The sequence below is a fragment of the Erigeron canadensis genome, chromosome 5 (assembly GCF_010389155.1).
Source record: "Erigeron canadensis isolate Cc75 chromosome 5, C_canadensis_v1, whole genome shotgun sequence".
NCBI classification, from domain to species: Eukaryota; Viridiplantae; Streptophyta; class Magnoliopsida; order Asterales; family Asteraceae; genus Erigeron; species Erigeron canadensis.
The window spans coordinates 27,642,635-27,668,376 of record NC_057765.1 but is presented as its reverse complement, the minus strand read 5'-3'; the positions used below and the strand labels follow the sequence as shown (position 1 = coordinate 27,668,376).

The 25,742-nt window shown below is 33.8% G+C and overlaps 2 protein-coding genes and 1 long non-coding RNA gene across 3 annotated transcripts; 1 reads left to right on the top strand and 2 right to left on the bottom strand.

Annotated features, from left to right (window-relative positions):
• Window positions 1–2,402: 2,402 nt before the first annotated feature.
• Window positions 2,403–5,993, bottom strand: LOC122599101 (BTB/POZ domain-containing protein At1g63850-like). The gene is made up of 3 exons (XM_043771562.1): window positions 5,493–5,993; window positions 4,517–5,319; window positions 2,403–3,241 (listed from the first exon to the last, which is right to left on the bottom strand). The coding sequence occupies exons 1-3, from the start codon at window positions 5,860–5,862 to the stop codon at window positions 2,960–2,962; spliced, it is 1,455 nt and encodes a 484-aa protein (XP_043627497.1). The 5' UTR covers window positions 5,863–5,993; the 3' UTR covers window positions 2,403–2,959.
• Window positions 5,994–12,942: 6,949 nt separating this feature from the next.
• On the top strand, window positions 12,943–14,989 carry LOC122598878. The gene is made up of 5 exons (XR_006323768.1): window positions 12,943–13,049; window positions 13,134–13,240; window positions 13,954–14,098; window positions 14,379–14,455; window positions 14,835–14,989. It is a non-coding gene; the product is annotated as an uncharacterized LOC122598878 (long non-coding RNA).
• Window positions 14,990–18,945: 3,956 nt separating this feature from the next.
• On the bottom strand, window positions 18,946–23,508 carry LOC122600673 (dehydrodolichyl diphosphate synthase complex subunit nus1-like). The gene is made up of 8 exons (XM_043773425.1): window positions 23,413–23,508; window positions 22,731–22,787; window positions 22,293–22,563; window positions 21,588–21,649; window positions 21,306–21,492; window positions 20,421–20,517; window positions 19,748–19,830; window positions 18,946–19,217 (listed from the first exon to the last, which is right to left on the bottom strand). Exons 2-8 carry the CDS (start codon window positions 22,776–22,778, stop codon window positions 19,210–19,212), a joined length of 756 nt encoding a protein of 251 aa, XP_043629360.1. The 5' UTR covers window positions 22,779–22,787; window positions 23,413–23,508; the 3' UTR covers window positions 18,946–19,209.
• Between the last annotated feature and the right edge of the window lie 2,234 nt (window positions 23,509–25,742).

Below are 25,742 nucleotides of genomic sequence, written 5' to 3'. Positions count from 1 at the left end.
TTAAATAAATTTCTAGGCCTTCTTTGAGCCTAATTTTCATCCTGATTAATCTTCTATTTTTCTATATTTTTTAAAAATTTTCTATGCCGACCTATATTCTATTAAAAAATAAAAAAAACAATTCTTTTTATCCTTAAAACTCTCCCAAAAATTATTATATATATACAACGTAAGAAAAAACCCTCCCAAATTCTCAACAACAAAAAAAAAAAAAGTTCGATTACCTCTCGAATTTCTAAAAAAAAAAAGTTTGACTTAACAAACAAAAAAAGGTTTTTTTATATATCTTGTTCATGTTTAATCATTATTATTTGACATTGAATTATTATGTTATTAATATTATTCCTCTCTTTTAATTAAGTTATAGAAAAAACTCTCACGGATTTTTAAAAAAAAAAAAAGTTCAACTACCTCACGAATTCTTTTAAAAAATAAATAAATAAATAAAATGTTCGACTTACTCAATAAACAAAAAAAGTTTTTTTTGTATATATATTTTGTTCATGTTTAATCATACCAAGTAAGTATGCACGCCCGCGAAGTCACTTCCGCTTTCGACAATCATAAGCGACCAGTCGCTTCTGGCGAAGCTTCTAGAAGGATGACCACTACATAGATTATTATTTGACATTGAATTCTTATGTTATTATTATTATTTATCTTTTTTAATTTAGTTTATTGTCCATTATGAGTTTATCATGGCTTTTTTTCAACTACAAAAAATAAGACCACGTTAGTTCATCTTGAAGGTCCTAACCCAACCCATGTTAACCATTATCTACGACTCCGTGTTGTGCATGTATGGACTGTTTCGGATTTGAACAACCCGAAGAAAATCAAAACATTCGAGATGATTTTTGTTGGTGAATTAATATGTATTTTTATAACTTTTTATAAAAATTTCTACTATATCTGCATATTTGTTTTTAGGTTTTTTATTCTAAACATGCTGCATATTAATATTTGGGCTTTTTTTTGGACACGCATATAAATATATATCATAAGAAAAACGGGTAAGAATTTTTATTTGGTTATAACTTCAAGAGATTGAAAAATCCAACTGTTTTTCTTCACCTCTTTCATCATCTGACATCTTTCTTTCTTTGTTTATTCAAATTTTTTAATTAACTAATTATTAAAGATTTATAAACAAAAGTAACAAATTTGCCAACAAAAAATAAATTAAAAAAATTAGGTTAACTGAAATCAATATTGATATGGAGTTAATCTTCATATGTTTCGTTCTTTAATTTGCACTTTATCTATTTGAATTTTATTTAGTTTTTATTTAACTTTAATTCTTTAAAACATTAATTTATATATTTTGAGACTACCCGTTCAATGGACGGGCCTAAAGACTAGCTTGATATATTGTTTGGTAACGTTCATACGTGTGTTTGTTTGTATCCTAGTGTTGTATATCTAAAGTCTAAACATAAAACATACCCAATTTACAATGCTAATGCGATTGATAAAACACTTTTACTATAAATTAAAGTCATACCTTTATTCTCATACCCATAAATCAAGCACACCAAAAGATTAAGATAGACATTAACATCTTTGGCCCTACAAAATAACTGATATAATAGTAGAGGTAACAATTTAACCCGTTCCAGACAAATATCTCTATAGAGGTAACATTTTAACCCGATCCAGATCAAACACTAAACGATGAAGTAAAAAGTACGTCAAAAAGGTGGCCAAATAAGACGCCAAAAGCAGGTTCCTAATTTAAAAACTTAACTATCGCCAAAAATTCTGAATTAATGTTCAACATTTACAAAATGGACAGGAAAGTGTATGCAAGTTGGCACGGCGCATTTTTTACCCATTCTAAGAGCATACGATATGGACGATTCACCCCGACCCTGTAGGTGACAATCGGCATTGACACACTTGACAGTGGCGGAAGATATGAAGGACAAAAGGGGGGTTTTGGTCCCTCCAACATTTTGGACCATATTTAGCAATTATATATTATTTAAGGGTAAATAATTTTTTTTTGTCTTTTTAACCCCCAGAAGCAAAACATAGATACAGAAAAGAGAAAACCTAAACCCCCAAAAAAAAATTTGACCCCTCCAGTACCGTCGTTCAAGTTCCGCCGATGCACACTTCCCATTTTACTCTTTACTTGTCCATAAGAAAAGTCTTTTCTATCCATATACAAGATTTTTACTGTTCACAATAATAAAAAGTAAATCATAGAAGGCTATTTCGGAAAACCACTCAAGATCATGCCTGCACTCCAAAAGCAAGCGATGAAGTGTAACTACGTGAACAGCAACGAAGACGGCAATGACAAAGAGTAATTTTCTAGGTTCATTATTCATGTAATATAAGGTTTACTATTACAATCTTTTTATTAGTAATTTAGTATACTACTAAATAAAACATAATTAGAGAAATAATATATGTGATATATTTAAATAAATAAGAAAAGTAGTGTTTTGCATTCTGGGTGGTTCTGAGTCCATAACTGCTTAAAACTGATAAAATGATGAAAGCTGATATGACGTTGAGATGACACTCTAGATGGTTTTGCATCCTACATCCACACCTGATGTTCTAAAGACTACATCTCTTCAACCATACCTAATTAGACTACATCTCTTCAACTACCTAATTTGAGTTGTTACCCAAGCAGCTCGTGGTGTAACCTCTATCAGATTAGTAATCCTGATTATAATTTCTAAACCTCAACATCATGCTTTCAAACCATCCGGTTCTATAGTTGAAAAACGGACTTCACGACCAACCCTTTTTAACAAATCTTGAGAATGACTGACGCCAATTACTCCAAAATTTACTAAGACAAGGACTAATTTTTCACGATAATTTACATACACAACAAAGCACTTGTATGTACAAGGGACAAAGTTCCAAACAAAATGTTTAGTATACCTTTAAGTTATAACTTCATGGGAATAGAGCACCAATTTAGGCTTGGTAACGCTCAAGGAAGTTGGTTATCACCTTGTAATTGACAGTTGGCACGGCGAAACCAGGTGGTGAATGCCGAGACTAAATGAGGGCAGTCTTCCACATTTCTAGTTGAGAAACTGAGACACAGTTGCAGCAATTCTTGGGCTTCAGACATGGGCAGAGTCGATATGATCTTTAAAAATGTTTCTTCCAGTTCTAGATAGAGTGATTTATTATTAATAAGCATTGGCGTGACATTGTCTTTGCATACTATCAACACTGGCAGCCAATCTTTCACGAGCTTCATCCTAACCTGCAACTCAACAGATGAAAAACAGAGTAGTACAGACACTGGGATCACTAACTTTGCCTTTCTGATTGTTAGTTTCAAGGTGACGTGTGACATGTTTCATGAAACGTGTAACATGTTCAGAACCCGACTGTACTCAAATTCATCATAAAACAGGGGATTTTCATAAATAGTTTATGTCAATATAAATATGTTTTTGCATAAAGTACATTAGATATACTATATAGATACACTCATACACCATCACAATAGGCAGCTCTAATGTACTGAACTATATATCAATGGCAACTTTAATACTCATGAGATCTAAAGAAAGAAGCTTAGCAACTAATCACTTTATGCTTTATTGAAAAATAATTGCTGAAAGATAAACGGGTATCATGGAAGTGAAACATATCTTTCGTAGGAGTAGGCTATTATGTGCTAGCATTATGCAGTTTGCATAAAAGCCTACAGGGTTCTATAATACACACACGGAAAATGGGAACATGTGTAACACCAAATGAGTAGGTGATCACAGAAACACACATACACTGGTTCACATCCTGGGAAAAAAAACTATTTCCAAATCGAAAGTAGAGTGATCGTTTTGCTAGGGTCATTGGACGAGGGGCGGCACTCAGTTTGTTCTCCTACCCTTTGTCTTATAAACCCTTCATGTACATGCATAAGGAATTAAGTATATATATATATAAAAACTATTAAATGTGTTCTGACTTTGTAACAGACGGATTACTAAGTAAATGCAACTATGCAAGATGGATATGTTGTAGATTCTATAAATGCTGTTTCCAATATGAGAAGTTTGAACAGGAGATAACAATCCTTCCTATTTGTCTTCTTATTCCTTCATGTACATGCTTAAGTATAAACTGAACTAGTATTCATAATTTCATATTCGCAATCACGTGGACTGGAATACATGTTAGTTGTTACAATTCTACAACTAAATTAAAAACAATATCAGAGATTTAAAACAAGATTCACCAAACAATATATCACTCCTTAGTCCTTACATTCTACTAAATTCTCTTCCTATAATTCGTCGAAGTCCAAGTAATAGCTTTCTTTCCTCGAGAAACTTTAACCATACTAGGAATGGGATAAAAACACTAAATCCTACATGAAGTGAGCTCAGCTTAATCATATTAAAAGCAAGAGAGTACCAATTGCACAACATTTGGTAGTCAGGTGTATATATTTACTAAAGACAGGCAAAATCCTAGATGTATAAACCAACAAGTATAGAAAAAAAACGACAAATGTGATAAAACAAACCTGTCTAGAAGCCAAAATTACACCAGCAGAAACTGCATTGGCAAGCTTGCAAGTACACCTCAAAACAACAGCAGGAAGACCAGGAACAATATTCCTCCACGCATCATCCCTAAACGCCCTCTGCAAATCAGCAGTAAACGCAGATTGTTCACTCCACTCCTTAACAGCCGTATCCGCCACTCTCAGCTCAATCATCCTTTCAATCAGCCACAACAAATGCCTCCCATTAGTCATCGCCGTATGCAAATTCAACCTTTGTATTGCTTCCGTCTCATTATGATCTCCTCTAAAATCTGGACTAGAATACTCCTCCAAAGACTCCTTAACAACCTTCAAACTAGTCTCAAACGACTTATCCAACACTCTCCTCGCAGACTCCCTACTGGAGAAATCCCTCAATAACTTCGCAACAAACGCCTTCGCAAACGCCATATTCGGATGATAATTAATCGCAGTCAGTATCAATCCATGCAACATTTCCTCCGATAAATCCGATTTTGGAGGTGAAACCCTAGCCAACAGTTCCGAACTCTCCTCTTCTCTTAACAAAGGAATCAAACTCAACACTATCCTCTCTTCTTCCTCACTCCACGGAACCGCTTCTAAATACCTCACACAAGCAGTTACACACTCCTCATACAACAATTCTAAAGCTATCGGCAATAACTCGAGTGCCGTCGATACTTTATCGATAGCACTCGATAGATCATTACTATATAACAGTTGAAGCACACTAACATAACTATTAACCGATCCGGTAGATGACGTCACAGCTAAATTAAACCTATAATAATCAATTTCACCTGTAGTATTGATCACTGTTTATCAGTTCCAGTATCTAACTTTACTATTTAATATACAATATAACAATATACACATTAATACACACATCTATAAAAAATATATGTATATAAATATGTATTGTATGTATATCAATATGTATGTATATGTATAAATATATGTAAAAAGTTGTAACCTGAGTCATCTTTTTTCCAGCGGTCGGACAAAAGGGCGGAGAAATACTTAGAGCGCGTGAGGACACGCGAGTGCAGATAAATCTGAAACTCATCAGACGAAGAATCATGAGAGATTTGATGTTCGGAATCATGAAAGGGGGAGGATTGATCGAGGTAGAGACGGAGGATGACGTCAGCGGTGGAAGGATCGTTAAATCCATTAGAAACATAAGGTGTAATGATAGAATGGCGAGAATTGGATCTGCGAATTGAAGAAGATGATGACGTCGTCAGGGTTGATGATGGATTGGTGTTGTTGTTTGTGGTGGTGATACGGTGTCGTTTTTTGGAGCCGGAATTGGTGGTGTTTGTGTTTGTAACGCCGATCATTGTTGTGAAAAAATCCGAGAAATGGAAAGGGAATGGGATTTGGGAATTGATGATGAGAATTGGGAAAGGGTTTGGTTGGATGGGTTTTAAAATGAGGAGAAACGAGAAAGATGTGATGATGAATTGTGACGGTTTGGATAATGAAATGGGGGAGAATTAAGGCCAGGTTAAATGTTAATCCAAGTGGATAAGATCACGTGCACCTTCAATACTTTATTTTGTTTGTTATTAATTTATTCATTCATTTTTACGAGTCATATGTACGTGTAACGCGAAGATGTACGGTGTTGATGGCGGTGGCGGTGGCGGCGGTGGGTACGACATGTTGTGATGGCGGTGACGTGTGATGGGGCGACAATGATGACGAATGTAAAGGTAGTCGATGTTAAAGAAGATATTATAATTATTTCTAAGGGTTGGAGGATTTATGTTAGTAAAATTATTTCATTAAAGGTATCATAGGTATATTACGTGAAAATATTTAAATTAATAAATAGGAGAGGGGTAGTTTAAATACATCAATGTATCTTTTGAAATTTTGGGAGGGAGGTTTCTCTTTTATAAAATATTATAGGTTATAGACTATAAATGTAAATTATAGTAGATATTATAGATTATAGATAATAGATTATTCGATACTCCTAGTCATCATTTGCTAATATTTCACTTTTTTTTACCTTGTATTTGAAGTTAGAAGACACCTTACCATATAACGGTAAAACCATGTACATACTCTATAATATAATAATATATGGAACATGAGTCGTTCAGTTAATTTAAAGGAAAAACCCACAAGATGCATTACTAAGATATGGAACATGAGACGTTCAGTTGATTCAAAAGAAAAATCCACAAGATGCATTACTAAGAAGAGTCAAACTCATGATCTGGGTAAAACCACGACTCCAACTAATTGAAGTCTTATTTCTTTCGGAATATAAAAACACACTATATTAAAAATGAATGTGCCACTCCTAATATTATTTGAGTGTACTATAAATAGACTCAATATACACATTTAGACTCGTATTTCTTTTCATTCTCCACAGCGATGTTCAAATTTTATTATCTTTTGATCTTTAATTAATTTACATCTAAATGAACTTAAAAGCTATATGATCTAACCTTTAATTTAACAATTTTCCGGTTTTGTAATAAAAAATGGTTCTTGAATTAACATCACATATGATACAATACTACAGATAATAGAACTTCTAAGAAAAATAATTCTTGAAAAGATGTCTTTTCATTTTTCAACGATTGGTGTTTTTTTAATTTGAAAATGTATGTTCAGAAAAATTTATCATACAAACATATTTCGATGGTTTGTGGTATACGAAATTAGTTTTTGGTCCGATGAATGTCAAATGCAAGGGAAAGTGATAGAAGGGTGTGTTGGGGATATGTTAAAAATACGTATTGATTTGATCCCGTAAATATCGTATATTTCGTGTGAATCCTGTAGCCGATCAACAAATGAATGATAACTTGGATTGAAACCAGAATCGTATAATCCCTCTTTACATACTAAAGGAGGGTTGCTCCGGTATTAGAAAAAGTTTAGTTGTCAAGCTCACAACCTCGCCACATCGGATCTATGACGTCATGGCTGATGATTTTCGTGTGTTTTTTGAGGTGTAAGTGGTGTATGTTGGAGGTGAATTGGGCGGGATATAAGGGGGATTGATTTTTGAAATTGAAGATGGTATTGAAAATGAAAATAGGCGGGATAGTGAACTGGGAGAGAATGTGGAAAGAATGTGGGAGAATGGATAGAGAAAGAGAACACTATCTATCTATTAGATATCACATTTTCATATTTCTAAATAATTTTTTATATCTCTCCTTCTTACACTAAACTTTGATTTCTTCTTTTAAACAAAAACAAATTCATAAATCATAATTAAAATATGCAGCAATCGGTTGATGGGGATCTATCTTTGTGAACTCAAAAGGATATGCAGGTTTGTTTCTGTATATATGTATAGATCTAATACGGTTTTGTATAGATTTGAGTGTTATGATTTGGTTTTTGTATATATGTATACATATTAGTTCTGGGTTTGGATCATCATCGATGATCACCGTTTATATATATATGGGTTACGATTTTTTTAAGTTTTTATATATTTATTAGACATCTGGCTTTTAGTTTTTATTTATAAAAGATTTAAATTTTGTTTATATGTAACATCCCATAGTTTTAAGGTACTTTAACAATGATTATAATATTATTGTTACAATTATTAAATGATTATGTTATTATTTTAGAAACGATAGGTAATGGTGTATACGGTATAGACCGTATTCTTTAAAAGTCGGATATTTTAAGTGTCGGGACTTATGTTTTAAGTAACGAATGTTTTAAATAGATAAGATTGGAGGGACTCAGTGTAAATACCCATTTAAATAAATGAAACGTGGCAATATGGGCTGATAACAACCGTCCCACTTTCCCCCCTATCTCAAAAGACTTCCTTCGGTAGAAAAGAATGAACAGGAGAGAAAGAAAGAAAGAATAGCAAGAACACGGCTGATTTCAAGCCTCAATCGTCCTCTTTAATTCTATTTCAAGTGTTAAATTAATCCATAATCAAAGGTATGTATGTGTTCTTGATTTATTGATTTAAAAAGTTAGAGTTTTGGTGATTTTGGATTGGAATGATGAAACTAATCAAATTAATTCAAGGGTTTTGTTCCTATGATGTTATTAAACATCTAGAAACCAATAAATTAGATTATGGAAATGAATTTATAAAAGAGGATAATTTTAGTTAGTGATTATGATTATGTAAAAGATGAAATTGAATAAAAGGGTTTTTAAACCATGGTTGTAGTGGGTTGAACAAGTTCATTTATATGTATTAATCCTAAAGTAAAGATTTGTTTTGGTAGAAATTACATAAGTTGAATTATAGCTATTGTTAGGCCTCTCCCTATAACATCCTTATTCTTCCCTCTTCCACACCTTTTCCACACTGTCACATCAGTTTTTCTCTCTCTTCAACCACCTCTTCCACAATCACTCCCTATAACCCCTCTTCCACACTTTTAATTTTTTTTATTCTATACTTAAACAAAATATTAATAATTCAACATTTATTTAAAATTAAACATTACAATACATAATTAAAACATTACAATACATAATTAAAACATTACAATACATAATTAAAAAAGTACAGTACATCATTAAAACACGAAATAGATAATAAAGCTACGATTACTCTTCATCATCTTTGATTGACATTTTCCCGATTCCACGGTGAACCGTTTCATTCGCCCACCACTTGTCGTGTTCTGGGCATTTCACTTCCCATGTTGATTTGCCTTCACTGCAGTTGCCTTCCTATGTTGGCTTCGGTCCACAATTGCCTCGGCATTTTGAAATGGAGTGGTTATGGAATGGTTTTGTGGAATGGTTTTGTGAATGATATTTTGAAATGGTGTGATGAATGATGTATTGAATGGATTCAAAGATAGTATATATTGAAGGAAGAAATAAAAAAAAAAAAAAAAAAATTAACTCGACCGTTGCATTTGAAATTTAAAAAAAAAAGTTTTTATTTTTTCTGTTTTGTCCTTTTCCCTCTGCTCCCCCTCGTCTTTGCTCTTCGTTGTATCGACTCGTGTTGAAAATTTCTCCGTCGACGAGGTTACACCCTATAGCTTCGTTGTCGAAGAGCCATCGATGAGGCCATCGACGAGGCTATAGGGACCGGCCTTGGTAACTAAATGGTGAAGTATGACCTTAAAAGTCAAACTGGTCAAATGAGTCCAACATGGATAAAAAGTGATGTTAGGAAGTTGGTTATGATGTTATCAACGTGAATAAAGTAGAAGGATAGTTAAAGAATCGATAGAACAGACGATAAATAAACTAGTAGTAATATGTGACCGTTTGGCTTTAAAAGTCAAAGTGGTCTTATTGAGTTATTAGAGTTGAATTGATTACAAAAAGTTGTTAATGTGTTTCTATTGATGATTTTATATGCTAATGTGTATAGGTGACGAGTTGGAAGCATTTTTGATGATTATTGCTATTGGTCGTAAAAAGGTGAGTAATGTGGAAATTAGACAAGTTCAATGACTATATAACCCTGAGGTGTCATATAGTCATGGGACAATCAAGTTGAGACTATAAGACCCCGAGGTGTCATATAGTCATATGATAGTTATGTTACATGTGTTGTGACTAACCATAAGAGTTGTTTGCATCATAGGGATATTCTAGCTTTATTGCTAGATTAAAGTTGTTATGTGCTAAGTTGTTATATGTTGCATATGCACGGATCCGTTGCAAGATAAGAGTTGTAAATCCCTATGTTTGCCATTGATAAGATGTTGTTAAGTTACTTGCTTAATGCTTATATTGCTCACTAAGCTTTGTGCTTACTCCCTCCTAGTTGTTTTATTTTAATAGGCGGGTGCAAGTTGCTCGGGTGTTAAGAAATAATAAGGAAAAGAAGATATGGAAGCTTAGTGTGGATTTAATTGGATTATATATATTGTAAGTTTCTTTAAATTGCCGAGTTGATGCATCACTTGAAGTAAACCACCCATAAAAGAAAAGATTTAACTAGTAATGTACCGTTGAGTCAGTTTGTGGTTTGTTAGAAATGGTTGGGATACAACAATGTTTTTATATCTAATGTATGGGCTTATGTTGTGTCATTTTGCAAAAGAATATGTATAATTATGGTCAAGGGATGGTGGACTTGTAGTTAAAAGATGTGTTGTCTTTTACCCGTTTTGTACGCTAGTTGGGTAAATGACCCATTCTGGTCATCCCATGAGCTTAAAGGTTAGTTTTGAGTCAAGCATGTCCTAAATATCGAGTAAATATGATCTGCACCTCTGTGGAAAAAAAAGTAGTCGTCGTTAAATGAAAATATATCTAGTCAAAGTCTTGTTATGTCATAAAATGTGTAGTTGACCCATTTGCTCTATTTGAGTCCGAATTTTGGAACTAAAGGTTCAATCACGTCTCATATAGTAATTTATTGAATTCTGGACATTTTGGTGTTTTAAAGTTGAGTTTTAGTCGTTTTGGGAGTCGTCGTCCATTTTGGGGGAAAATTTTAAAAATGACTTTTCGGTCAACTTTGAAGGCCTGTATCTTTAAAACGGTTCAGTTCTGGTCAAAGTGGCTTACGGGGCTGGAAAGTAGACTCTGAGGGCTTCAAAACAGTATAAGATATGTCTAGGTTTGGCCAAGGAAAAGTGGTTTAAAGTGGGTCGTAAAACAGCTAGCTGATGCTGATTTTTAACAGCATAGCAGTTGCTGAATTTTCAGCAACCAAAAGTGAGTCTGAGCAGTTTTTGAAGGGCCGTAACTATTTGTGTATAATGTTTTAGTTGAAACCAAAAACGGGTCTTTAAAGTACGGTTATAGCTCTTTCAAATGGTATAGTATTTGCGGAATACGGATGTGTTTAAGCGAGTCAAAACTGAGTCACAAAACAGCCCGTTGGAACAGTTTGCTAGTATTTTAATTGAACTTAAAATGGTCACAACTTTCAAACGGTAACTCGGTTTTTGACGAATGAGCTGTCTACGGAAAGGGGAAGAAGTCTACCTTCTAATGGTCCTTGTTTTAAAGTCTATATCTGATTTATATATAACTTATAAGTTGTTGAAAGACTGCAGCTAGGGTAGATTGACTATTTTTAGTTTGTTCAAGAGTCTGGGACCTATTGTACACACATGTATTCATAAGAACATATATGTTTATCTTGTTAAACAATGTTTTTATAAAAAAAAAAAAAGTTGGGCGTTTCATTATACTTCTTTTATTTTGCAGGTTTGAAGGACATGGATTTTTGTGTCAGAATTTCCAAGTTTCAATTAGCTCACAAGTTGGAGGATGAACTTGATGGATGGCTGCTTAGGGATTGTGGTTTAACCAAGTAAATTTTACTTGGATGGTTATCTTAATTCTTGTTAAAGGTTGTAGATTGCATATAGAATGTAAAGAGTACAAGGTCTGATGCACATTAAGAGATGAGGTTTGTGACTTTTCAATTTATTTTTTGCAATTATAAAGTTGTGGGTTGTGTTAGATGCATCATAAACTTCATATTGGACATAATTAAAAGGAGTATTACTGGATTTGGATAGAAATTAAAAATTGGAGCGGACCCAAATTGAGACAGAACTTGATTTGGCTTTTCTATAGTCTATACAAAATCAAAAAATTGGACTAATGTTGTGTTTTGGGTATTCTTCTAATGGGAGTGTTTGTTTGCTTTGATTCGGTTTCTTCACTAATGGTGTGTGTAATTTTTGTGAGGCTGAGTGGGTCATTGAAGTTCTGGTTCGGGATGGTGTTAAAATATGTGTCACCAAGCTTGAAGGTTGCTTTGAGATTAGTAAGTTTTTAATATATTTTTCTCAAATCAATGAGTTTATAAATTGAATCTTGATGACTTTATTCATGCTATAAATTGAATACATGTAATAGTTACTGATTGTGGTATGGACTGTTTTAGATTAGAACTGAATATAGATTCTAATGTTATTGTTTGTTGTTTGTAGTTGTTATCTATATCACTAAGGAAGGTGTGAAGTTCTGAACTAGGGGTGATATTGGAACTGCAAATGTTGTTTGCAGACATAACACAACAGTCGACAAGGTTTGTTGAAACATGAAAGTTATTAACTACCAGGGAACTACTACTTTTAGAAGGATGAATATTTCAGATTTGTTTGGCAAAATGCGAATTTATTGAGTTTGGTAATTTGAGTGTCATTTGTTTGATTATATGTTTTTTAGGTGTTCAATGATGCTCAAAGAAATGCTTGTATGTGGATGAGAGAATATGAAACTTCAAAAAGAGATTGCAGCTTCGAAAAGAGAAACTAGAAATGAAGCTCAATTTGACCGTAGATTCTCAAGTGAGTAGCTTTTCTATAATCAATATACTATGGTTCGATTGTATATGCTATATGTTTTTGTTATCCAACTAGATTGTTCACTTTTCAGGAACCGGTTATGACTCTTCACGCCGAGAAGACTGATGGGTCAACAATTGAAGATAAAGAAACGGGCCCTGGTATGTTGTCAAGCTAAAGAACTTCTTGCTCATTTTCAGAGAGTGCTCGCCAATGAGCCCGTTAGAGTATAAAGAGGGCAGGGTAGTGCGATGTTAAAATTAAATGACAAATAATGCGAGGTCAATCCATAGGTATGGCTTTGTTCAGTCCATGTGTTTGGTTGGCATATAATGGACAAGAATTGCAATTGGACTTGTGTATTTTATGGCATGCAGGGGGGTAAGCAAAGGACTTATGGGAAAACGACTACTAACGATGATGCAAGAGAGAGTAATGATTCCAAAACGGTAATGCAAGGAAGACTATTGAGTGGCTGGTTGTGGTGAGTACAAAAGTCGATAAGTCGACAAACACCAGTTTTGTGATTACTGTTGTACTTAATTTTACTATGTTTTGGTGTAGTTAATGTTATTTCAATATTTTCCATATGATGAGATGAGCTGGTCGACAAGCACCGGGTTAGTAGATTAAAAAGGCTACATGGTCAGTAGATTTTTATCCCGCGGAAAACCGCGAGTAAGTTTAATAAAATCATTTTTAGTAAATTGGATAAGAATTAAGTAAGATCATCATCTTGGTTTCCGTACAAAAGGAGGAAATGTGGATTATTGGATTTTGTGTTATTTTGGGACTTTTAGACATTGGTGAAATAGGTATCTGGTGTGGAGTGGGGTGCATTAATATTGATGAAAAAATCTTGAATGTCCTTAATAAGAGTTTGGGATGGAGTGAAATAGACAAGGGGTGACACTCAAAGTTTTGCAGAATTTAATTTTTAGTCAATGGAATATGGTATTAAGGTTTTGGTTAGGAATTAGAACATAATTTATAATACATATGAATATTGATGGAAATGGCCCGAATTTAGAATAGATATAAAGAGTCTGGACTTACATAGTCTGAATTCTGTTTGATAACCCTTCTTCATGGTTTCCTCAAGTGAGCTCCTCAAATTGATAGCATATACAATAGAACATTTTAATGGTATTTATACTTCTACCTTTTTGCTATCGATATTTTTTTCGTTTCTTGAAGCCATGAATCAAGTCAAAAGGAAAACTCATTTAAGTGCAATTCCCTTTAATATATGCACATGGTCTTCAAACTTGAGAGGCAAAGCCAAATGGTGGAAGGTGATAAAGGACTGTCTTTCAAAAGTGACATTAAAGCTCATAAAAAGGTAATCCTTCTCTTTGACTCATATACTCATCGTTTTTCCAAACATCGACTTATAAAAAGGTGTTTTTATAACCTATGTGAAAAGCCTGTGTTTAGTTATGCCATTCTAATACCTTTGAACTGAAATTTATTTTTGCTTGAAGATTTGGAATCTTTGAAAAATATAGTCATATTTGGTTCTTGCATTTTTCCAAGTGGCTATGGAGTTCTTGAATAAGTGCTTCATGGGCGCATTTGCTGAATGTAGAGGGTTACCAGTTACCATTTGCTGTATTTTATAGATTAAGTTGTTGGTGAAGGCTTTATCTCCCCATTTGCTTGATGGATTATTGTCTCTTCTCCAAATGCCAAAGAGTTGGTGAGACAACTTGAAGTTTATTTTTATGAATTGTAATAAGAAATATAAATGAGTTGACGATTTTCTCTTCTGGACAACTAAATGGATTCATTTTATGTTATTGGGTTGTGTTGATATATTGGGTTGAAATGGTATTGTTATTCTGCGATAATGCAATGTGGATTTGCAAATTACAAGTGGGTCTTATGGTGTTGGTCAAAGAGATTTACTAGCCGAAGTCTTATAGATATACGAATATACTTGGAACATTTTTTTTTGTTTGAAAAACTCGAGTTTTCTGTCCCTATTGAACTTGGCAGCTGCATTTTACAGTTTTCACTTACCCCATTAGACCTTGGTAATAACATGTTTAACGAGTTAATTCCTGAGGAAATATCAGGTTCACCCGAGATGCAATGCTTGGTTCAAAAGGGATAGCTTGTCGTCTTAAGTTCTGAATTTTTTCTTTTGCAACTATTCCGAGTTCAAAAGAGGCGGCCTCCATCAGCAAACAAAGGCTTGAAAGGAATGATGAAGACTATTAAGATTCGAGACATTGAGGTTAGTATATCGGGATACTATGTATTTCAGATATTTCTTGCTTGATGGAACTCAACTAGGTAGATCTTGATGTATTTCTTTGCAAATTGTTAATGAGTAATGATTTTCATTTGTATTAATTGAACTTGTTGGTTCTCAATCATTAGACCCGATGCACTTGACACGACCCTAATGAATGTGGTGCACCATTTCCATTTACAGAAAGGGTTCACATTCACGGATTTGCCTCAAAGTACTGCAGTGATTAATCATTACAAGTATCAAGTGTGGGAAGCTTTTACAAATGTTTGTTTGTGATTTGGTAACAGATGTAATATAGTGTTCTTTTTCTTTTGTATTATTGGAAAAGATGTTTGTAAATTGACTATCTTAATACCCTTATAAAGCAAATGGCTTATTTTCTAGAAAGGTAAATTATGCCTTTGAAATACCCTAATTACCCTTGGACCTTATACACCCTCACAATTTGCACTGCAGCACAAACCTTATACACCCGCCTCCCCCCCCCCCCCCCCCACAACACAGCCTCCAACCCTACCCCCTACTCTTCGCCACCATGACCACACCTCCACCATAATATTTTTTTCTTCTCGGATCAACATGGAATATTCAATGGAATCTCCTTTTTTGCATCCACTCGGATTCGGCGCTGCATCTGCATCCGCCCACCCCATCACATCGTTGTCTTGCCGTGTTTTATTTTGGTAATATTTACGAGCTATTGTTTTTTATATAAATTTTATGAGCTTTGTAATGTTTTTGACTAATATTTTTTTAGGGTTATATAATAATGTGGATTTTTATATGTGGTTGTTTCAATGATGGTAACTAGCCAGATAGATGTTGAGTAGATTGGAATAAAATGGGCTTCTAATCAGCCAGTAAAGAATTTGCAGCAGGGTCAAGTTGCAGCCTCCGACTCAACTACTCTTGACCTCTTGTGCTGTCAGGTAGCTTCATTATTTTCCATAAGTTGGATTGTTCATAATTGTATATGCCGTAACGTAAACATGGCGGTGGTGGTCTTAATTTGGCTAAAAACATATGAATGTTAGAGGTTGGATGTGAACGATCTGCCATCACCATCTTTGTCACCGCCATTTCCATCTACACCGCCACCCCCATCTGCAGCAACAAAACTTGGTACAAATTTTGATCCCTTTTTGAAATCCAGAATTTTAGTTTTCTCATATTTTGATTTTTAAAGTTAGGGAACAAAATGCTTGATATCGGGATGCGAGTGATGATAATAGGCGGGTGTATGTTTAAATAATGAATTTTTGAAATGATTATATAATCATCATTAGTTATGTATAAAAGGGTGTTTGAAAGTGCTTTACCTTTTTGAACAGTCATATTTAGATACTCTATGTGGCAATGAAGATGAACATGGGCATGGACATGAACATTAGGCAAGTATCTTCTCCTTACTTATGAGATGTCGTAAATGTTTGATTACGATTAGTTTCACTATTTCACAATATTCTCGGTGAATACACATTTAATATACTTATGGTAAATTTATATTTCTTGAAGTAACCAGTCCTTCAAGCCAAACAAGATTGCTCATGGTAGCATAAAAATTGTTTGTAGGACTGTCACGAGCTAAAACTGCCCATGTTGTAGAAGGTTTCATGGTGTGTTAATGGTGTTTTTATGCTCCATGGTGTTCAAAAACATATACTACTATGTTTTTGTTTTCTCAAATAGTTCCCTGCTAAGACATTTTGTTTTTGAAGGCATCAATCATTATATTCAATGCTGGCAAAGCTGGTTTGCTTTTATTGGTTTAGTTCAAATTAATTTGTTTTTGTATTTAGTTCTTTGCTAGACATTTGTGATTAGGTACGGTGCACTATCCACAAATTCTAAGAGTGTTTGTAAGGAATGGTTATATACATATGTTTACTTTACATATTATTGTTGATCGATTATTTTTATCGTGTATATGTGCTTTTTGCATTTAGGATTAAATTACAACAAGCTGGCTATGTGGTTGGGAGTCAATTATGAGGTCTCTAGTTGCAGCTGATGGCACTATCAAGGTTAATATGATCTTCACTTTTGATTTATAAGGATTGTTTCCCACATATGATCAAGCCGTATTTGATCCACCTCGAGCTTTTTAGCATAGCATTGCCATTGGCTGTTATCGTGTACATGATTATGAATGGTTTTAGTGTAAGATTAGTATATGTTACTCTAATGTACCCTGAAAATTACATTAAAATTTGTCTGTTACAGGATAAAGTTTCTCTGAAATTTATGTGCTATTGATATATTCATTTTTATTTTAGTTATGTAGATTTATATTCTGGTGCATTGTAAAGAGTTCCAAACAAATGAATGAAACATTTGATATTTGTTCCATTATAGTTTAGTTATCATAGTGACTTTTGTTTTGGCTGATTGCCTAACGTGGTCGTCATTATAGCATGTTAATCCCATCAATGTAATTATAATGACTTCTTCTCTTTTTTAGTTATTGTGCTAAACTGCTAATTGTTGTTTTTGTTGTCATTTCAGCTTCTTTTTGGATGATTGTAGTTATTTCTATCATGTTTCACTTATTCTATGTGCATTTTTTTTTCCAATTTCAAAATGGGTTTCAACATTATTAGGGACGGGTATGATCTTGTAATCTTTGCAAGCAAAATGGGTTTCAACATTTATAAAGTAAGACATATGATGATAATGATCATCTTCAAACTTCGAAAATACTATATTTTTGTCAAAATTGTTCAAAATTTTAAAAGTTTTGAATATACTTTTTTAAATTTAATTACTAATTATGTAAATATTAGGTCTCATTAATACTAACTACTTTCTTTCTCAAATTTAATTTTATATTAATTTATTAAAAAAGATTTTTAATAACTTACCCGCGTTTTTCGTAGGATAAAAATCTAGTATCTTTCAAAGCAAACTATTTGGAGGTACACCTGAATGTTTGAACGTTTCCCATTTAAGAATTAGATTTTGATCCATTGAGAAATATTGTACCAAAATTAGTAGATAGTTTGCGCTTTTGTGCGAATGAAAGAAAAGGAAGCGGACGAAAATTTCCCACACAAGAAATTCTATGGGTAAGTCTCATTCTTTTCAAATGACGGTTTCTACACAAACTTGTGCGGTATCCCTCTTCACGTCCAAAAGACGGTTCCACACTTCTATTTCTATATCAAATATTTAGCATGCGTGGATATATATACCAACGAAAGGAACGGCTTAATATTATATAACACTTGTTGAAATACAACTTTCCAACATAAATTTAATATATTACATTAGATACATGATATTAAAAGTTTAAAAGTAAACTTATAATATCAAATTGAATAATATAAACCAAACCGTCAATACGCAACTATCTTAATATACATAATCAGATCCGTACTCCCACATCACCTAACCCAATTAAGCGAATCTTAAGATCAACCATGCGATAAGTTAAATCCAATATCACCATGGAACATTGATATCGCTAAAATATCCAACATGGTGTGTTGGGTATTAGAAGCTCAAATATCTAGAGTCAACGTCACTAAACAGACGACTTACTTAAATTTCGATTACAGATAGATGGTATCATTTCGTTTAGGGAGAAATTTTTTTGCAGACCTTATCAATACACATCCATATATGTTGGTATTTGTCATGTACATAACAAAATAGATATGGCGGTATTGCATACCAAGACCACTTCCAATGATGACATGCGTCACTCCTCATCAATTTTGTCACATCAGCTCAAGGAACAATCCTTGAGGCTTCGTCTTTCTTTGGTTTACACACTGTTTACCATGTGTGGAGCTTTCTCAATGAAACATCGTCCTATAAAAAGTTTCTGTTTGGTCCTTCCAACTTTCCAACTCGGAGATCATTGTTTTGAGGAAGCTTCAATAGTTGAGTGCATACACTATTATTATAGGGTAAGGACAATGTCAGAATGCATAAAGTTCCCCTCAACTAGTAAACTCCCAAAGATTATTCCAATAGTTAAAACAAAGTCGTTGAGAACATAAAGAAAGAAAGAAGACGGTCGATCTATGATAGTTACACATATCCTTTAGGTCCTTTGTGAAGGAAACACATAAAAAAAAAAAACGATGTCGTAATGTTGGAGATGTAATATATGGACTATGGAGAAGTATGGTCTTTGTTTATCATATGCCTTCAATGCTACTCCAAAATGGCAGCAGCTCTTGTGTAGCTTATGAACCTGGCCAATATTAAAGTAGATTAATTAGTTATAATGATTTAATATTTTGAAACTTAAAAATTGGAATCCACAGATCTATAGTCGAAAGAAGGGAGAATAAACTTTAACTACTTGGGACAAACACCTACTCCTCCCACTGCAAGAAAGAAAGTTGCAAAAATATAAAATAAAAATAGTAAGTCTTGATAACTAATCTCAAACATGGTTATAAAACGAGTCTTGATAACGGACCAAAATCAAGAAAATCCTTGTCTGGCAATACCTTTTAATACGAGTAAATTGCATAAAAATGTAATTTTAGTCTGGTTTCTTTCCCCCTCAGTAATAAAATTCTTTTTTTCTAAAGCAAACTAACCAACCTCAAAAAAGTACAGAAATGTAGAGAAATTCAAATGGTTGTTTAAGATAACTACATTTACACGGTAAATGTAATCCCAAGGCCCAATTCGCCACAACGATTTACTACATATACCAAAGAAAGTACTTAAGAATCTGTAACTGTATTTACACAGTAATAATTAACCACATACCATAGTTTTGCTTCACTTTGGTAAATTGATGAATGGCTTTTAGAATTAAGCCATATTTCTTATTCTTCAAAGACCCCATGTGTCTGCAATAAGTAAACACTTAAGCAATCAAAAAACATGTGAAGTTTCAACTTTGTGAGAAAATTGGCATCTGGTTAAACCAGGGTTAAATTCTCTTGGCAATATGCACAAAACAGTCAACATCCAACTTCCTAAGCCTTCTAAAATCCAAGGAGTGACTCGCCCTTAGCAATTTACGTACCATAGAGCTATGATGTCTCATTCTAATATAAGTTGACACCTTTACCAGAATCCGTACTACATAATTGTAAATCTGGACTTATTCTAGGGATTTGGGCTGCGTTTTATCTCGAGCGGGTTAAACCAAAAGAATACTAAGTTAATAGGCCGTTTATTAATGTAATACTATGTTATTATACAATCATCTATTGGTTTGTTCAAGATTTAGGATATTACGGTATAATATTCTTATGTGATCATCATCACTATGATACACCAAAGTCTAATGTTAATGCTGCATATAACATCCTAAAATGTTTTATCAAAGGTTTAAATTATTATGTCAGGGACAACAGAGTTCAACCTGACTAAATTGTGACCCGTTACCCAACCCACTCATTTAAAGCTGAAAAAATAGGGTGAAGTAGCTTACACCATCTCTGTATATCGAATTCTCCATGCTGGAAAACCAAGGTGGCATCTTGCTGGCCCATATATAAATAAAAGATCGGGATCAGGCTCTACATAACCTAATAGTAAACCAAATAGAAAGTCAGGGTAAGTGAAGCGCATACTGCCAAAACTAAAAATTCTCGAATGGCCCATATCTCCATGAGTAATAAATAGGCACTTCTCTTCATGATTCCACAGTTCAATACTTAGATGATGTTTTTGTTATAAAAGGAAGAGGCGTCCGTATTCAGGCTACCTGGGGAAGGTCGAGCCTTTTTGTCTCTGATGTACGTTGCCTTGTTTAAATATGGGTTACATTTTCCCTGGCGCAGGAAAACTAGAGGTCGAAAATGTACAGGTCGGGTGATAGCAGTTCAGGTCAAAACGGACACAGTACTATTTTGGTGCAGGTTGGGTTGAATTGAAACACTAATGATTACCTATTCTATGCTCTTTAGATGAGATCAATTAATCAGTCAAATATGATTACAATAATTATATCGTTTCAAAATTATAATTAAGAAGCTTTTATTCATTATCCACCCTCAGTTGGCTTTCAAACTCTTTGGCCAATTTCCTTTTAGTTGTTCCTAGTTTGCATGTTAAAATAGATGAGACATAACCTGCATCAACCCATTGATAAGTAAATGGGTCAAAACTGTGCTCCTAGAGTCCTGGATCCATAAACTTGATTCAAGAAGATAGACCCGTTTTCCAAGTTAGTAGGCACTATTCTATGTTTAATTTAATTGTTCATTGGGAGGAACGGCGTGAGAAATGAGTTCATTGAGTAAAGTTCCTACCTTTTTATTTAATATTTCTAAAGACAGATGATAATAAGGGATACACACGAAAAAGAACAAACCAAGGGTCTTTAATGCCGCAGATAAGTAAGTCTCGGTGAAAAAGGGTTTCTCAGTATCTTCCCCCAAGTAATACATTTTGAAGAGTAAATTAGCTGCTTTTGCAACTGCTTCTTTTCCATCAGAAATTGAAACAAATTCAAAATCCATTTTCTTTTTACCCAAAAAGAAATCTGTTTTTGAATCCACCTGCATTAACAGTACAAATAGTACAGTAAGTGTCTAAGTGGTGACGACATCCTTTAACAATAATAATAAGGTATCATAAAGCACAAAGGCCATACATTGGATAGTTTTGCCGAACTAAATTTCTCCAATAAGACTTCCTTGGATTTTTTCAGCACGCCTACATGTTGATGAGTCGAACTATCAGCCAAAAAATCATAATAAGTGATAATTGCTACAAATGTGATTCTATTCAACCAAAACGTAGAAGAATCGTACTATTACAAATTCACATATTAAATGAGACAAAAAAAATATGACGCACAAATAGGGAAAGAGGACCACTGAAATTTGCTTCAACAACCCACCGAACCAATCTTAAAAGCAGGGTAATTCCCTATCCTAGAGGGCAAAATTCATAAAAGAAGAGAAAAATATAAAGCAAATTGCTAAATTTTACCGAAGGCCAGCTGCCAAATCACCATTTAGACAGGAGCCTGATTACCTTTGATTAAGATTTTTCATACTTCACCGCGAATATAGTTTAGTAACCTTTCTATGCAATTAGTCATTTTGAAGAGAAACCTCTTAATTTTGAAAGAGCTTATATATTGGATCTCTTACCTCTTGAAACCAAGAAACTACCATAAACATGGACAAGGTAAATCCAACTTAATTCAGGGTAGATAAGTAAATTTTTTTATTTCCACATTAATTGTTCAAGTCTTCAAATGGGACATGGGTTGCTACAATCTGGTTTTACTTTTTATAATATCCAACACAATACAAATAAAGATTCACAAGGAATACACATGCACTCTTACCTTCCCTATCATATAGACAGACCTTTTTTATACCAATGCCTGAAAGCCATTGCATAAGTTCAATAACTTCTAACGTCTGTCGAGCTTCATCACTATCTATGACAACTCCAAGATATTTGACTCGGTCTAAATGTAGATGTTTGTATCTTGTCAATAATCCTTTTGTTATAAGGTAGCTTTCGACTGCACGAAGGACCTCATGAGCAAGGCTTAAGACTCTAAGAATCCAGTGAAGAGCATGCCATGCCAAGATAAACACAATGTTGTTATTCTGCATATCAAGAATCGTGAAGCTATTAACACTTGCATTCCTAGATTTCTCATCTTCTTGTTATGGGTCAATTTACTTTCCCTCCAGCCACTTTTACAGAACCCATAAAATGTTAATGACAAATGCACCATTGTAATAAAAGTTTCAGAAAACTAAAAAAATATTACCGGTGTAATCCTGCAAAAAGTCTCTTGGGAATCCTTGGTGATATCCATATTCTACAGCTACAAACAAATATAAATAGATCATCCACCAAGGACGGCACTAAAGCTATGTATCGTTTTCAAAAATGTGCTAGCATTTCCTTGTATTGCTTAGTATCTGACTAAATACGATTAATAAAACTCTGAACACTTATCGCGGGTATGACATTACATAAGACGAACGTAGAAAACTTCTATTTATTAGTCAAACATACAATAAATCCAAGTAGATTCTTGAATATTTCAAAAAAGTCCTCTACATACACGCTCGTATTCGATCCTAATTAGTATTCACAAAGGTGCATAGAACTTAAGATCACAAAGTCGACTACTAACTTGAGGCATAAATATTAACCCCATATATTCAGCTATAACCCGAAATCTACGGTAAGTATTCAACTTTAAAGACTTGTAACTTTTGTGAGACCTAATTCTTACTTGTTTCGACTAAAATTCGTAAAACTAACTGTAAAATGTGATTAAATAACAACTAAAAAAGGAAATGCTAAAACAATGAATATATGTAATCAGGTAAAATCAAACTATAAGTAGTATAATCATAATAACAAAAAGTTAACCTAAATGTTTAAGAGAATGAAAAAGAAAATTAAAAAAGAATTAATAGAAGAGAAAAAATGATACTTACAATTGTGAGATCAACTGCCTGCCTGCAACTTAATTGGTAAAGATGGAGAAAATGGAGCAAGGAAAATGGCGTATAAATGTGGGGAGGTGTGAATGAATAAAGTGTGATAGACAAAAGGATATTTTTGACTTTTTGTTCTTATGTCACACCCGCCAAAATAAGAGTTGTTACAACTTTTAATTTTATATAAAAGAATCCTATATAAATAGGACCTCGATAATGGGATTTAAGGGGGGATCTCGTATATGTTTGCAAAAATAGCTATAAGTTCTATTTTTTCATTTGAATCGGCAACAAATTGAAGATTTCATTTGAATTGATATGTTTTTGATATTATTTGGCTTAGTAGTTTGTTATTCACATACTATAGCTGCATCCTATGTTCCCTGCAATAATTAGATATGGCAACAGGCTGGGTTTCAGTAATTCTGGACCATTAAAAATCCTCATTCTAAACCCGGACCCGAACCCGGAGGGTCCCCATTTACTTACTAACCATCGGGTAATGGGTTTCCCCACGGATAATCGAGTATTCATTAATTTTATAAACTAAGTGTTAGACGTATAAAATGAGCTCAACAACATTAGGACATTGAAGTTTCATGTCTAATATACCTATGAATCTCGCATTAATGAAAGAAATAAAAAGAAAAACGATTACAGCATATGACATATTGGCACAAGTTAATCTGCATGAAAAATACATATTGCTAACTTAAGTTTCAAAGTTTAAAGTCTTTATAAACTACAGGTCCAATTTCAGCATGTAAAACTATGTATATTATGCATGTAATATGATAGTCTGGGATATGGGTTCGGGGCGGGTTTCGGCTATACGGGTCGGGTATGCGGGTTTTGATCTAATACCATCCTGGACCCGAACCCGCAAAAAAACAATCCCCATACCCGGCCCTAGACCCGGCCCCAAACCCGACCCTAAAATCTCGGGTTTCGGTTTTCCCCGTCGGATACGGGTTCTTTTGCCACACATATCAATAATGGTGTTAATTGACACAAATTCGGATATAAAAAGAGCATGTGGCAGATCAATTGAAGGTGTGTCTGAGAGGTGCTTAGGAAGAATCATAAGGTCTCCACACCATCTCAGTCATAAACTAGTCGAAGTCATCATCCAAAAATCTTTAATATTAGTTTCAATAGAATAGTTTAGTTTTTAAGTTACTTTACTCTCGTGTAAAACTTTCGTTACTTTCCAAATAAACTTCAATAATTAAAATTGTAGTTGTTACATTGCTCAAAGTTATTAATTTTCAAAGCACTCATCCGTTGAATCTTTCATTTCAAGTTTTGACATGTTTTAATACAAAATTCTGGTTGCATGAAATAAAGAAGATCATGAAGTTTTGACAGAGTTCAATCATGGTATCTTTCTGGTTTTGAATCCGTGTGACATGTGTCCGACCTAATTTTTGGATCAAAGGTGCCTGATTATAGATTAGGTGATTCAGATGCACCAGATGAAGATTGAAGATTAGGGTTGAAAGTCGATTAAACTGTAGATGATCTTTATTGAGCATGTGTTTGGGATTTTGTTCTAGAGCTTTTGTGATGAAATTAATCATTTGTAGCCAAGTAGTTGATGATCGAACCTTTATTTTATGCCAATGATGTAGAGATGATTAATCTGGTAACTAGTGAAGGGGTTGTAGATTAGGTGGTTCTATATGTATTTTGGAGATGCTTAGCTTGAGGGGGAGATTTGATACAAAAGACGTCACGTGATTGGTGAATTCGTGAAGTTACAAGACAAAGTCAGACACTATTGATAAAAGACATGGATCATGTGGGAAGACATGGATCGTGTGAGTGTTGCATATGTGAAATTCAAGTTACAAAATTTCTTATATTTGTTGGAGCTAATTAAATTCAATACTGATTGTTAGAGATTCAACTTCTCTGTCTTATGCCGGTTAAGCTTGAAGATCAAATGGATTGAGCTATGTTGTCTTGCATGATATCTGTTATTTCTTGGGGAATCGATGATATCTGGATTGCTTGAAAGCAATGATTTATGGATTACTTTGAAGTAATGATATCTGGCATGATAATATTGCTTGGAGCTTAATTTGGAGGAGGTTAGTGTTGATGGGGAGAGTTACAATCTGTGTATTGGATTTGTTAGTTGTCATAAAAATCCAAAGGTTTTACAGTTTGAAGGTTAGTGTGTAGTGCATGAAGATCAAGTCTTACCGAAAAAAGACCTAATATCATTGGTTAAATGGAAGTCTGTTGATGCAGACTTTTTAACTAATGATTATTAGAATTGATGGCAATAGTCAAGGGGTGTCCGTTTGTACTATTGCTCATGC